Source organism: Seriola aureovittata, chromosome 19, assembly GCF_021018895.1.
Source record: "Seriola aureovittata isolate HTS-2021-v1 ecotype China chromosome 19, ASM2101889v1, whole genome shotgun sequence".
In the NCBI taxonomy this organism is placed as follows: Eukaryota; Metazoa; Chordata; class Actinopteri; order Carangiformes; family Carangidae; genus Seriola; species Seriola aureovittata.
Genome location: NC_079382.1, coordinates 4,334,421 through 4,348,475, shown reverse-complemented (window position 1 = coordinate 4,348,475; position 14,055 = coordinate 4,334,421). Strand labels below are relative to the sequence as shown.

The window sequence follows — 14,055 nt, the reverse complement described above, 5'->3', positions numbered from 1 at the left end:
TATACCTGGAGTATGCCAACCTGCAAAACCACACCGTGGTCAAGTGATGAGGTGCGGACGTTGCTCTGTTTGGTATGGTACTGATTTCCTCCATTGTTCATGTGTGTATCACCTTGATCTGGGGACCCCCAGAAACCCCCTCAATGACCCCTAGGGGTCCCTGGACCCCATTTTGAGAACCACTGATCTACAGTACCAAAAGGAGATGGAGTTTGCTGCTCCTAAACAATAAATGAACTCAAGCAAATGTGTGAAATCATTTCACAGTTTAGCTGTTCGAACGTCATTACTGGTATCAACCTCTGGCTAACCAATCGATGATGATGTCATGCACACGCAGTGTGCAGGTTCACATTAAAATCATCTGATGCATTTAGTCTCACGGCAGATGTTACTGTAAATACTACCATGTTGCGTAATCATTTACTACCTGGAGAGGCGTTTTGCATCGCCCATCAAAAAAGACCTCAAGCGATGTTTCAAACAGCTTCTCGTGTTTCTTTAATATTAATGAAACAAGGAACATGTGTGGCATGAACATGTGAGTCCCGGAGGAATTAAAGGCAAATGAAGTGAAAAAAAAGAGGAGGAGGCCTGAGAGGAGAAGGGAACAGAACAGAGGAGGATAAACATGGATAGAGATGTAAAACTTTTCTTGGCTAAGGTGACTGTGAGCTAACAACGAACAAATGGGCTTGCGGAGCTAAAACTAATGACAGAGCTGAGTGGTTGAGTTTTCATTCTGGATGTAGCGTCTAAATTTAACCCACAATTGTTTCCAGGTTGAGGAGGAACGGCATCCCACCCACATGTGAAGCACACACGAGATCAGGGGTCTCATTCAGTTCGAGTTGCCATCAATCAGCTCGGGCCGCGTCCCCTGCCAGCATTACATCATGACATACCTATTCTGACTTTAACAAGCCAGGGAAGTCATTTGGTACGCTGGCAGCGAGAGTCGCACCAAGTCGGGGCTAATCAGCTCGGAACAGATTGGAGGAAGAACATTCAGAGTTGCTCAATACCCCGGGGTAATAATCCCACAGTGTAAAATCACGTTCGCATGCTGGGGTCACTTGCATTCAATCCCACTGCAAACATGTATTGGCTCAGACGAGCGGCGGTAAATGATCTCTGTGCAGCACTGAGCTCCACCCAAAGGGATTCATTATACCAAAAGTCAAAGTTCTCACGTTCTGGGGCAGTAAACTCATGTTTTTCATGTATTCTTACTTCTTCTTCCTCTTATTACTTCTTGATGTTTTTTATAAGGCATGGATGTCTTGTTTTGTAAATTTCACATCACAAATATTTTGCACATATGCATGATACTGTTATCCAGAAAGTCCCTTCTTTGTCTCTTCTTTGTTCTCTTTTCTATTACGATTACTCAATTCCTTCTTAGCAATGATAAAGTTCTGCTGAAGATGTTATGCTTACATAGATCATAGACCTCTGTTGCTTGATCCATTACCAACTGTTCTTAGGCATTTCTCTAAATATTGAATTAATTTTAGCGCTGCACAATTAATTGAAATACAATCAAAATCATGATATGGCCAAGTGCAATATCCAAATCGCAGGAATTGCTAAAAAAAAAAAACATTGCAGGATTTTTTGCAGTAAAATGTGTCACCACATTGTTGTGCATTGTTAGCACCATAAGTGTTGCGGTGCTACAGAGACGCCCCGGCCTACAAATCATATTGTCCAGACGTACCAAAACATGTAAACATGTTTGTTTGGCACAAGACCCAACAGAAATTACATCATCATTTAAACATTTTTTTTGTGAAAATGAAATGCAAAAACAACCATTCCAACTGAAATCGCATATCGCAATATCTGCCAAGATTATTGCAATTTGATTTTTCTTGTATATCATGCAGCCTTTATCAACTTTGCAGTTCCCTCCTGTGGTTTTGACAGAATCTTTTGATATATAAGCAGTGGCGTGCACAGACTGTTTAGGGGACTGAGGTGAAAGTGAATAATTTCAGTTAATCTGAGGTCTCTGAGCCAATCACACTTAGCAACAGTTTTTCCGTAGAGCTGGCGATGCTCACACTGAGCTGACGCATCAGCAACCTCAACTATTCAAGTCATGCTTGGCACGGTGTTAAGTGTTTATCCACCGTACAGCATGGCAAGGTAAAAGGTGTTGAAGGAGGAGTTAGAAGCCGGTCAACACAGAGAGAATGACACAATATTGATGAAAAACAGGGATATCAGCGCACATTTTCATACCGCCTCTCCAGGAGGATATTTTGTTGTGTTGCAGTCGCTTGTTCACATGAAAAGCGCCACAAACGATTGTGTAACAAATAAAAGAGGAGCGATAATGACAAAAGTTCAATCCTTGCATGAGGCCAATCACCACATGAGGAAGGTGTGAATGTTGGATTGTTGATTTTGGAAAGTTACAGGAACAGTGTAATCCGACGGCAGAAAGGCGTTGGGGGATTCCGAAGATATCTCACCACGTAACGAGCACTTTGGCTGGTTTATAAAGCTTTAGAAGGGAAAGACCACCCCAGCACGATTCCATTACCAAGCAGGACCACAACATCATCACCTGCTGTCAGCACTCACAGAAAACATGAGTTCATGGCTTGGCGGGGCTCGGCCCAGTTAAAATCAGGCCCGTGGAAAACCACCATTAGCATATTGAGGTTAGAACTGGGATTAAAAGTCTAATCCTCTCATAACCACTGATTTAACATCTTCTCAAATGTATCTAGAACTTTCTTCCTGGTAAAAATATACTCACTGCAATGACGTTGAAAGAATGTTTAGAAAAAAAAAAAAAAAAGACTAAAACTGAGTTTAGCCTGACAGATTTTGGACAAGTGTCTCCTTTGGGAACAGCCACATCCCAGTTAAGTAAAAGCAATCTGAACAGACATCAATTTCTCTTTCTCTGACCTTCTATTATGGTGAGGTTCTTCAGGGTCATGGAGTGCTCCCAGTCCTTCAGGCGGAGGTCCTCTGTGATCGTGTTGAGGATCTCCATCTCGTTCCTCAGCTGGGCCTCCGTGTGGACGTGGGTCACCCATAAACTGCTGGTGTCCTCGGTGATGTTGCTGATCTGGATCTGAGCGGCAGGAGGAGGTTAGATCATCAGTATGCTGCAGTTAGACAGCACCAGTAATATTTCCTGTATTGTTTATGTGCCGCGTATAAATGTTAATTTTGTGCTTAAAAAATCTTCTCAGTTGTAGATTTGATGAATACGAAACTTGCGATGAACCTGCAAATCCTGTATCTTCAACTTGTGAACAGTGATGTCATTGCTGAAGGTGTGATTGACAGCTCCCACCGTCCAGTTAACCTCGTCCAGTTTCTCCCTCAGCCCGCTCACCTTCCCTGAGGTTTCCCTGACAGAGAGCAGAAACAAATAAGACTTTTCATTACATTGTACAAAGTTTTCATTGTGATACAGTTACACTTTTATACTTTGCAAATGAGGATCTTCAGTGTCATCTGTGTGTGTGTGTGTGTGTGTGTGTGTGTGTGTGTAGGTGTGTGTGTGTGTGTGTGTGTGTGTGTGTGAGTGTGTGTGTGTACCGGAGCAGGAGGTCCTGGTCACGGAGCCAGGTGGAGGCTCGGGCCACCTCCGAGCTCAGGCCCGTCAGGTTCCGGCTGGCGGAGCTGCTCAGAGAGGACAGCCTGTCGTCCAGCTGCACCAGGTAGCCTTCTGACTGAAGAGAGTAAGTCTGGATGCTCCTCAGCTCCACCTCCACGCCCTGCAAGGAAGAGACCATAGCATATTGTGGTAGTATCGCACAGATATGCAGGACTGAAAGGCGTGTAAATTAAACTATTTTCAATCCCAAAAATGGCCGAGACAAGTGAATAAATGCAGCCTCATCCATCAACAACTGCTTTACTCCTCTTCGTTACCCAAAAAATTATAATCTGTAACTTTTCCATATTAAAATGTCTAAAAATGATAAGATCGATGTGATATGTGTTTTGAGTTGTGTTCTTACATTATCCCAAATGTTTCTATCAATTCTCAAACATAGAAAAATACGTGATTTTAATCATGGTAACGGTCAAGGTCAGCATTGTGGTTGCCTGCCAGAGACTCAAAATGGACTTTTATCTACGTTTAAGTCACACACACTTTTTACACCTTGGTGGTTTTCAACTATATATTTGAGCCAGATGAAGGATTTTAGTCATGGGACGTCTGGATCTGAAGTTATCAGAGAAACAAGCTGAGAAAATGTTAGACAGCTCAGCTTCAGCCACTGAACTGTGTCGGTGAGTCTCTGAGTTTGTTATGGAGAGGAGGACAGCTCGGACAATTCACAAACTACCCCACCCACCCACCCACCATCCGCACCAATGGAGAAAGAAAATGAATAAACTTAATATACAGACATCTATCCTCTCAATATCTATAGATTTCATCCACAAAGTAACATTTTATAATTGTCGGACGGTGGGATTGGGGCAGATACTTCCAGCACATTTGTGTCACTGAATAAACTCATCATCATTAAACTCTATCCATGACCTGTAACATTTTCCAGGTGTGCATCTGTATAAACTCTCGTTCCCTGTTTTCAGTCTTGTGTCACACCTTGATGAGGATCTCCAGCCTCTGCAGCCAGTCACTGTGGTTCTGGAAGAGGTTCTCCAGTTTCCAGATGTTCTCCAGCAGGTCGGCCTGAGTGGACGCCTCGCCCAGGGTCTGCTGCAGCAGCCGAGAGCGCTCCGACATCCGGGTCACGTTCTCCATCAGCACCTCCTGTCGCTGTGAAGACACCTGGGAACGAGAGACTGGGGAGGGGAAGAGAAAGACTCAGAGTGAGGGGTTTGTCCTGAGTGTTGATTCACTGATCCCTCAGCTACGACTAAGTATCGGTTACTATCAATCACTACGGTCAGCTTGGATCTAACCAACATTTTAATGCAGAGCAGATGTTGATTCTGTCGCCTGCACTAATTCTGGTCGCCTGTTCCTGCTAAATGTATTGTTTTGTTAAACCAAGACCTAAGTATTTTTATTTTAGCCCCAAAATTAGTTTCCAGCGTTGGCTTAACATGACGTTCTCTGTGCTGTAATATCAGATTGTGGAAATTCTGTCTTCATTCGGACTGATGTTGAATTTGGCGTCTGCATGTTGCTGTTCGTCCAATACCTGCAGGAGAGAGAGTGATGTTTTAAAGATATGACCTATGGATTCCCACTGATGGAGTTTAGCTAAGTGCATTTTACTTTTACGACCATTTTATATCAGTTTACACTTCGACACCACCGGGGAATATTGTACTATTTATTCTACTCCATTTATATGACAGCTATAGTTAATAGTTACATCGCAGATTAAGATTTAACATTGAAAAACATATTATAACCTTAAAAATAGTGTCTTTTTGGCCTGTGACTGCTTAAAGAAGGCAGTGTCTAGCTGAGCTCACACTTCAGGGTTGTTAGCAGTATCACCAAAAGTAATTTCACCCTCATTTATGTGGTTTCTCTCTGAATTACACCCGTGTTTATTTAGCTGCAACATCACATTTGCTGATAGTTAACATATTGCCAATGAACCTCTCTTGTCTTGTTTTTGGCTGTGGCACTGAGGCCACTTCTTTAGTCTCTTCTCGCTTCTCGACCGTGCCTAATGAGAAAAAGCTCCTCTGTTTCATGTTATGTTGAGAGAATGTTGCGTGGTAACGGCTCGATAGCCCGAGAGATATTTTGAAACCAGATCCTCGGCGTTACGTCATAACGACATCCCTCTCTGCAAGACAGTGGGGACCAATGTGTGCAAAAAAAAAAAAAACCTCAGATGGAGAAAAAAGGGATTACTTGGGAAACAAGAGGAAGCAGATAATTCCCTCCACACATGCTCTTTGACACAGTGATGCCCATAACAGCCGAATATTACACACACTGAATGTTTCTGTTTCCATGTATCTAAGAGAGCTCTAAAAGTGTGTGTGTGTGTGTGTGTGTGTGTTAGTATCCATGCCAGGAGAGCGTTACATGACCTCAGAGCGAAAAAAGTGCTGCGAAGCCGCACTGCTGCAAACAAACCATCTAAATTCCTGCTCATTATGTGTGTTAGGTTTATTTCTAATGACCTGAAACACTAAATAAGCTGCAATCTCTCCACTACACAGGGCACTTAATTGCTAAATGATGGTCTGTCATCAGCGTCATCACACACTACACTACACACACACACACACACACACACACACACACACATACACACACACACGTGCACGCACACCCACACGCACACACACAATTTCAACCAGAACCTGATAGTGTGGTGGAGTTTCTTCATGCTGCTGCTGAACGATGAAGGATATATAAAGGTAAAGAAAAAAGTAAAGAAGAGAAGAAGAACAAAGGAGGAAAAAAAGGGAAAGGAAAAGAAGGAGATGAACAAGGTCCACTTAATTTGACTGAAGTGTTGTTAATGCTTTCTTGGAGTAATCAACAGATGAGAAGAACACTTTGAATTCCATCTGAATATTAGGCAGGTTATTCAAACTGCTTTTGGCCGAATCTCCACAGTGGCTACGAGATAAGATGCGAATGACATTGCTTATTTGTAAAAAAAAAAAATCACACCCTTTTATCAATGATCTTGAGAAATACGTATATTGAATCAGGCAGAAACCATTCAAAATAATATTGTGTTGTGTAACATTGCGTCTTTTTTACAGTGTGTTCAGTGGGCCAACCTGCTTCTAGACAACTCAGCTCAATTACTTTATCTATTGAGTGGAAATTAAATTAAACCAACAAAACATCAGAGCTTGATTAAGCCATTTATTTACATGAGTTCTGGAGCGGCCTCTTTAACTAAGCTTGATTAATATCCACATCTTAAAAGCCACTCAGGCACTGTGGCACCGACATATGTCATGGCAGCAGGGACCTGACTGATAACAAAATACTGCACGTCTGGGTATTAAGACAGATCCTTAGAAGATGAAGGAGAAGAGGAAGTGCGGATTAAAAAAAAAAAAAGGCCAAGGAGAAGAAGAGGAAAACATAAGGAGGAGGAGGGAAAGAGGAGGAGGACATGAGGACTTTGGGTTTCTGAAACTCTCACTAAACATCACATGATGGACTAAAAAATCCATGGTGGTTAAGTAAAAGAAAGAGATCTGGCTTTTTTTTTTACATAGTTTCTGAAAGCTGACACTTGGGAAAGAGACAATTTTCCCAACAGCAACAAACACATCAATACCACAATCCTGTCAGATAATCTTCTAAGGATAATTCAAAAGTTACAGAAGGAGTGGCGGCGCAGAGTTTAGTGTTAATGTAATCCATGAACTGTTTCCAAATTTTCTGAAATTTGTCAGAGAGACCACAGTGTGGTTTTGCCAGTTTTAGGTGCAGAATTACATTTCTTCTCCACAGACTGTTTGGGAGCTGTGGGTTCTCACAGTTCAGAACAACTGTGCACTATTAGAGCAAAGACATACAGTATGGACCTGTAATCAGATCTTGTTGCCAGAAGAGATTTTCCACAGCGTCTCACTTTGTTTCCTCTGGTCTCACCACCTCGAGGAATCATCCATCAGTATTAGGAATCACTCTCCACTAACTGATGTCTGTTAAACTGCTGCTCTGCTAACATGGAAAGCTCTGTATATACGATCAACCTAACCACAGAGGTCATTGTCAGGTAACTGAATGGAGATACAGCGGCGTTTCTATTCACACTAACATCTCTGATCTAATGCAGAAATGACTGATTTTTTTGGCCGCCTGGGGGCAGCAGAACAAGATGTAAACACATCATTGACAAAGGGTCACCTTATTATTTTGTACATATTAGCAAGCAGTTGCTTATTCAAACATGTAGCAGATACAGAGAAACGTTACTGATTTGGAGTTTTGCTTCTGGACAATATTCACTCTCCTTTTGACTCCGCTTTCGGTCTCCAACAACCCCTGAGGGAAACTTGTGGCTCATTAGCTGCTAAATGCTCAACTATGTTTGTTCTGTCTGCTGTGTATTGCTGGACAGCTAGTGGGTTTATCAGAGTGTTTGAAACATTCCTAATTTGTATGTATTCTTTTTGTGCCAGAGTTACGGATAGTTTTACTTATTCAACAAAGTTTAAATGACCAAAATATACATTTATTGGATGCAAACATCTGGAAGGGCAGAAGAAGTGTTGAAAATGTATCCGTAAATGTCAAGAATTTATAGTTTTATCCAAAATACTGTAGCTGTAACTGCACGTCTCTTTCAGTCATCAGCCCTTATAACGACGGACTGTTGAGTTACAGCTGGAAAGATGAGTCTTTAAGGTGAGTGTTCTGTGGCTTCAGGCAATTCTGATGAGAAAGAGACTGAAAGATGAGCTTTATGCCTGACAAATCCATTTCAAACCTCTCAAAGCTCAGCTCAGGATGGGAAAGTCATCTCTTGTCTTTTCCATTCCCTTCCTAATCTTTCCTCTTGATTTAACACATATGCACAAAAATATAAACTCGCACACAGTGGCGTGGCAGCAATATTCACAACACAGACTCGTCCCAAATTCACAACTTCACGGTCTTTGGATTCTTCGGTGGAGGAGAGGACAGTTTATCCATTCATGTATCAAATGCTGTTTGCTGGGACAGCAGGCCAACACAACAGCTGGACTTCAGTGTGTCATCTGAATGAATTCTGCATTATTGGTTCAGTGCTTGCATTGTCTCTTGATACAGCACGCAGTTGATTCACAAGATTTGCAGCATTTTAGCTACATTGAACATGATTATTATACACTTTAAATAAACAACCAACAAATAATCTAAAAGGACTGTTAGTGCAAACACTGATTCAAGGGGAGACATACTTGCCTAAATCTAATTGACCAACATGGGGATGCAGAGAGTTGTAATATAAGCTAAAGGACTAATGTTGGGTATAGTGAATTCATACAAAAGTTGAACCTGTTCCAAAAAACATAACCAACAACTAGATTTTCAATTCAACACATCGTTTCCTCAAAGTGAATTTTGGACACACCTCTGTCTACATTTCCATTCACACGTGATTCAACACATACAATACAAAGACTTCACAATGTGAACCCTTCACATGATGGAGGCGATGGATTAAAGGTCCCATGTTGTATAAAGGTAGATGTCCATGTGTTGTTTGATTATAAAGCAGGTCTAGGTTCTATATTATTACTGTGAAAGTATCAAAGCCTCAGTTCACAGAGAAATTTACACAGCCTGTATTCAGAAACCTTAAAACCAGCCGTCAGGACTTCTGTAACTTTGTGATGTCACAGTCACCACCCTCAGCCATGCCCCAAGTCCCGCCCACCTAGACCCACCATCCAACCTTGCAGGATTTGGTTTCTCTGAGTGTTTACCTGAAATCTGCTATATTTTTATTCGATCACTAGGAAAACAGTCAGCCAATCAGAAGAGACTCAGAGCCTCCTCTCTTCTGATTGGCTCACCGACCTGTTGTAGAGCACCAGAGAGAAGCCTGAGAGAGGAGATGTAAAACTACATTTAGATTATTTTTGGTACTTGAAACCACAAATATATATTATTAAATATATATAATATATTTTCTTATGGTTCAACACTTCAAATAAACAGGAAAAGTGTAAAATATGGGACCTAAGTAAGGGACCTAATAAGGCCCCACACTGACCATGGGAAACAGGAAACAGTGACATATAAGGCAGAACTGATGCCCATCATGAAGCCAGAGCTGTGTGTGTAGCCACACATAGACTACAGCCAGTTATTGTCAGTGTGTGTTGCTCTGTAGAGATATGAGGCTGGGATGTGTTTCTTCTTGCAGTCAGCAGTCATATGATTGCTTGTTGTTTTGTCTTGGCTGAGGATGAAGAAACAAAAATGCCAAACCCGCAGCAGACCTGACAGTTTCCAATGTAATGTCTGCCCACGTCAGTTAAACCACTTATGTCAGTGACAGATTCAAAGTCTTTCTAACAATGTTTTATTCATGACTGAAAAGTGAGTGTCAAATATCATTCTTTATTATTTTACAACATATTTTAAGATATTGCTATGCAATTGAAAAACCACTCTATTGGATCCAAACATTATTGTATGTTTTTATTTTCATAATGTGCAAGTCTTAATGCAGAAACAACAGACTTTTGTGCTAAATTGGGCATAAAAATACCACAAACTGCATCTTTCCATCGTATCATAGATGACTCAAGGACTGGAGCAGACCTGTTTTAAAATATTATTGTCAGTCCGACATTAATGGAAAAAGAGACCGATTACCAACTGGGTGCACTGCTACTGAAACGCTCTCTTTCATCTTTCTCTTCCTACTGGAATTCATGATAAAGAGCAGAGCTAAACGGTCTGATTCATAAAAAAAGGTTACAAAACAACAAATCTTTGTTCTACTTGTTCATGTGTGTGTGTGTATGTGTGTGTGTGTGTGTGTGTGTGTGTGTCATGTGCTGCTCACTCAACCCTGGAAATAAGGGATCTGGGTGGCTGTGTATTTATTGCACAATGAAGATCTGTTTCTCCGTCGGATGTTTCCTCTCCTCAGTTCTTTCTCTCTCGCTCACATACACACACGTGCACAAACTCACGCACATGCACAGACTTGTCTTGTTATTATTGTGAGGACTTTCCATAAACTACATTCATTCCCCTGGTACCTTTTTTGTCCCCTGAACAAAATCAGCTAAAAAGGTCTGGTTCCCCACAAAATCATGTGTGTACCAGGAACTCACACACACACACACACACACACACACACACACACACACACACACACACACACACACACACCCCGAGTGAGACAGACAGGCTGGCTGGACAGTGTCACGGTCAGGGCAGAGAGGAGACAGAGGGAGGTCAACCAGAGCTGCATTCCTCTGTGGGCAAAGCCAAAGACAACATGGTGACTTCATTTATCTCTTTATCTGCCGCAGTCTCTGTGTGTGGGTGATGAGTGTGTCTGTGTACGTGTTCTTTGTAACTATGTAGAAGTAGATAAACTTGTGTTCATGCTGCAGTTAAAAGAGTCGTATTTCACGAAAGATTTCCTGTCTCTGACATTTGAAATGTTTTTGCTGTCAAACTACACTACGTACAACAAATCAGTGCTTAAATCTGTCGAGATCAAAAAGTAACACACAAAGATCCTTTTGTTCTAATTTCATAATTGTTGTTTGAACGTTTTTCTAATTTTCTCCTGCCAGTATTTCTTTGGTTTGTTTGTTATGTTTTGTGTCGTCTGTCCACCATTCAGCATATTTTAATGGATCGGTATCAGCTAATATGAAGCCGATGAACATGTGACGCTCTCTTCTTGCAGCTTCTCACTTTCAGCCATCCCTGACAAACACCCATAGACTGATGATGAGAGAATGGGCCCCTGAGTACAGACAGGTTTGTGGTTGTTTCGCGTCTCCCTCTGGTCACTGTGTCTCTGTGATCATTTCATGTCTTTTAACTGAGCTCTATGACTAGAAATATTAACAGTCCCTTCATGCAAAGGCTCTGGCCCAGGGGCCCCCTGACCTCTCATTCGCCTGGACCTGTGCCCGGCTCTCCTCGGCCGGGCTTCAATAAATGCCTCTGCTTAAGACATCTGGGTCTCCTGAAACTTCTTCCATCAGAGGTTAACACAAGATTTCCATCACATAAATGAAACTTGTCTGTTGTCTGGTTAAAGTGGATTCTGCAAGCTGGCGTGTGCACTCAAAGAGTAGCCAAAGATCAGTTGTGAGGTAAGAAGTATCACTCTATAAAAACACCACCTTATAATCAGAGTGGACCAAGTGTTTCTGTAGTTGCAACGACTCCAACTAACTGATCACATCATGTCAGTTTCAGGAGCTGCATTCTCCCAGTTAAAATTTAATTCACATTATAGAAATAACTGAAGCTTTTAACTTTATATTTGAATCAAGTATATCCTGAAAATACGGTATGTCAGATTAAATAGTCCACAGCTGTTATTTCAATATGGCAGGTACAAATTTAATCAAAATTTAAATAACTGTAAGTAACAGACTGGACTCTGATACTTGGCAGATACCCAACATTAAAGGACTGGGGCCAGAAAAGCCTGATTGGTATATTCTTTTCATGTATTTAAATGCTGGATGTCTGCTGTTAATGGCAGCTTCAAGGAGAACTGGGAAAGTAAAGTGAGGTAAATAATGTCATTGAAAACAACTAGGAACAAAAATCTGTCATATAGCGTGAATAAATAGTCTTCACATTAATTCATCTGCTAGTTTAAGTTTGATGCAGTAATAATAATAAGCAATGTCTTTGCTATTCACATTAAAAGCCATGTCATCATATTTATATATTTCAATGTTTTTTTCAGTTGACCTTGTCCTGTGATATAATTTCTATTCACATAATGTTTAATAATGTCAATATTTTTCCTTTTCCTGCTTCATTTCTCTGCTGGATCTTTTTATTTTCTGCTGTTATGACTCAGTTTCCTGAAGGGATGATCAAAGTTTAATTAAGCTGGTGCATTATTAAAGAAAAGTAAGTGGTGTATTGACTGTTAGTCTAGTAGCTAGTAAATAGCTTTAGTCCTAACCTTGTCGGTTCCTCTAAATTGCAGGTCTTTCATCATCCATTCCTGTCTTCTGTTAAAAGTGTTGCACAAGTCAAATGACCTGCAGATCTCTGCCTTCTGGCCCTGCACCCATGGTTACTAATCTCACTGTTTAGCTCTCTCACAGGCTTTTTAATAAAGTTACTTAATAGAAAGTGTGTGTGTGTGTGTGTGTGTTGCCAAGAAAAGAGCTGTGGTATGAAAGCATCTTAAAGGACCGTGCCATTACAAACAAACTTGGATTGCCCCTGAAAGGACTCCTACCTCACAATGTTATTCAGTTTGTCGAGTTTATTTGAATAGCTCAATATCAAATATTATAATATCTCCATTGGATTTACAGGCTGACATTAGCAATGATTCCCAATAAATCTGAAACTATGAGAATATACCCATAACAGATGGCTGGAGGTGGAAGATATAAATAAATACATGTCGTACGTCTACATCGCCGCAAGGGTTTGTGTAAATTTCATCATCTGCTCACGTCTGAGTGTCTGGATCTCACATGTCTGTGGGAATATAATGACTTTATTCTAAAATATTCAGACTTTTTTTGGTCTAAATCCTATAACCTTTGCTCTAAGTACTGCACACTTTTTCTAGTAAAATGACCTTGTCTCAACTTTATTCTTATAGCAATATGACTTTCTTCTGAAACTATTACAACTTTTTCAAAAATTACAGAACATTTTCTCAAATTGTTGCTGTTTTTAAAATAGTGTGCCGTTTTTCTTGAAACATTATGACTTTTTCCCTCAAACTATTATGATATATTTAACTATTAATATTATGATATTTATTGAGTTATTTTTAACTTTTGTTATTACTACTTAGCCAGCATTAGCATTAGCAGCTGTTTACTTACAGCTTCAGCCAAGAAGTTTTAATACACTCTCTGAGCAGCACTTATTCTTCAGCGTAGACTGGAGGCTACAGTGACTCAGTATGAGAAAGTGACAAGATGGGCCAACTGGGCTGGAGCTAGCTGGTTAGCTTGCTAACTTCAGTAGAAGAAAATAAGTGGTGACACACCAAAGCTGGAGACAGCTCTTGGTGAGTAAAGGAATGAAGTTTGATGCTGAACTCGCAACTTTTCCTCTCGACTGGTGAGTTTACTGCTGTAAATGCTAAGGTAAGCTATGTAGCAAGAGCAAAACTTACAAATAGTTCATTTATAAAAATTGACATTGACTTGGCAACAGCCACCAATAAAAAGAGACAGACTGTAATGTTAAGATCTTCCTCAAGCAGATTGTTGATGTATAACCATCACAACCAGCGTGATAAACAAGGTAACAGAGGTCATCTATCAGACTATATAAATGTTTTGTCTTTGTTGCAGAGTTTATTTTTCCTTTCAACAAAGAAGAAATCACACACTAGTTGCAAAACATCATGTCAAGCTGCTTTTGTTGCATTTACGAATAAACCTAATCAGAATTTTCAGTTTTATTCTAAGATTATTTAATGC

At 40.6% G+C, this 14,055-nt stretch overlaps 1 protein-coding gene across 2 annotated transcripts in view; it reads right to left on the bottom strand.

The window, feature by feature from the left end:
* Nucleotides 1-14,055, bottom strand: part of scara5 (scavenger receptor class A, member 5 (putative)) — a 90,270-nt gene that overhangs the window by 40,788 nt on the left and 35,427 nt on the right. For both annotated transcript variants that reach the window (XM_056405551.1, XM_056405550.1), the window contains exons 4-7: nt 4,592-4,791; nt 3,568-3,746; nt 3,251-3,377; nt 2,926-3,094 (exon numbers count right to left, since the gene is read on the bottom strand). In XM_056405551.1, coding sequence (XP_056261526.1) covers nt 2,926-3,094; nt 3,251-3,377; nt 3,568-3,746; nt 4,592-4,791 — 675 coding nt within the window. The remainder of the gene's footprint in view (nt 1-2,925; nt 3,095-3,250; nt 3,378-3,567; nt 3,747-4,591; nt 4,792-14,055) is intronic.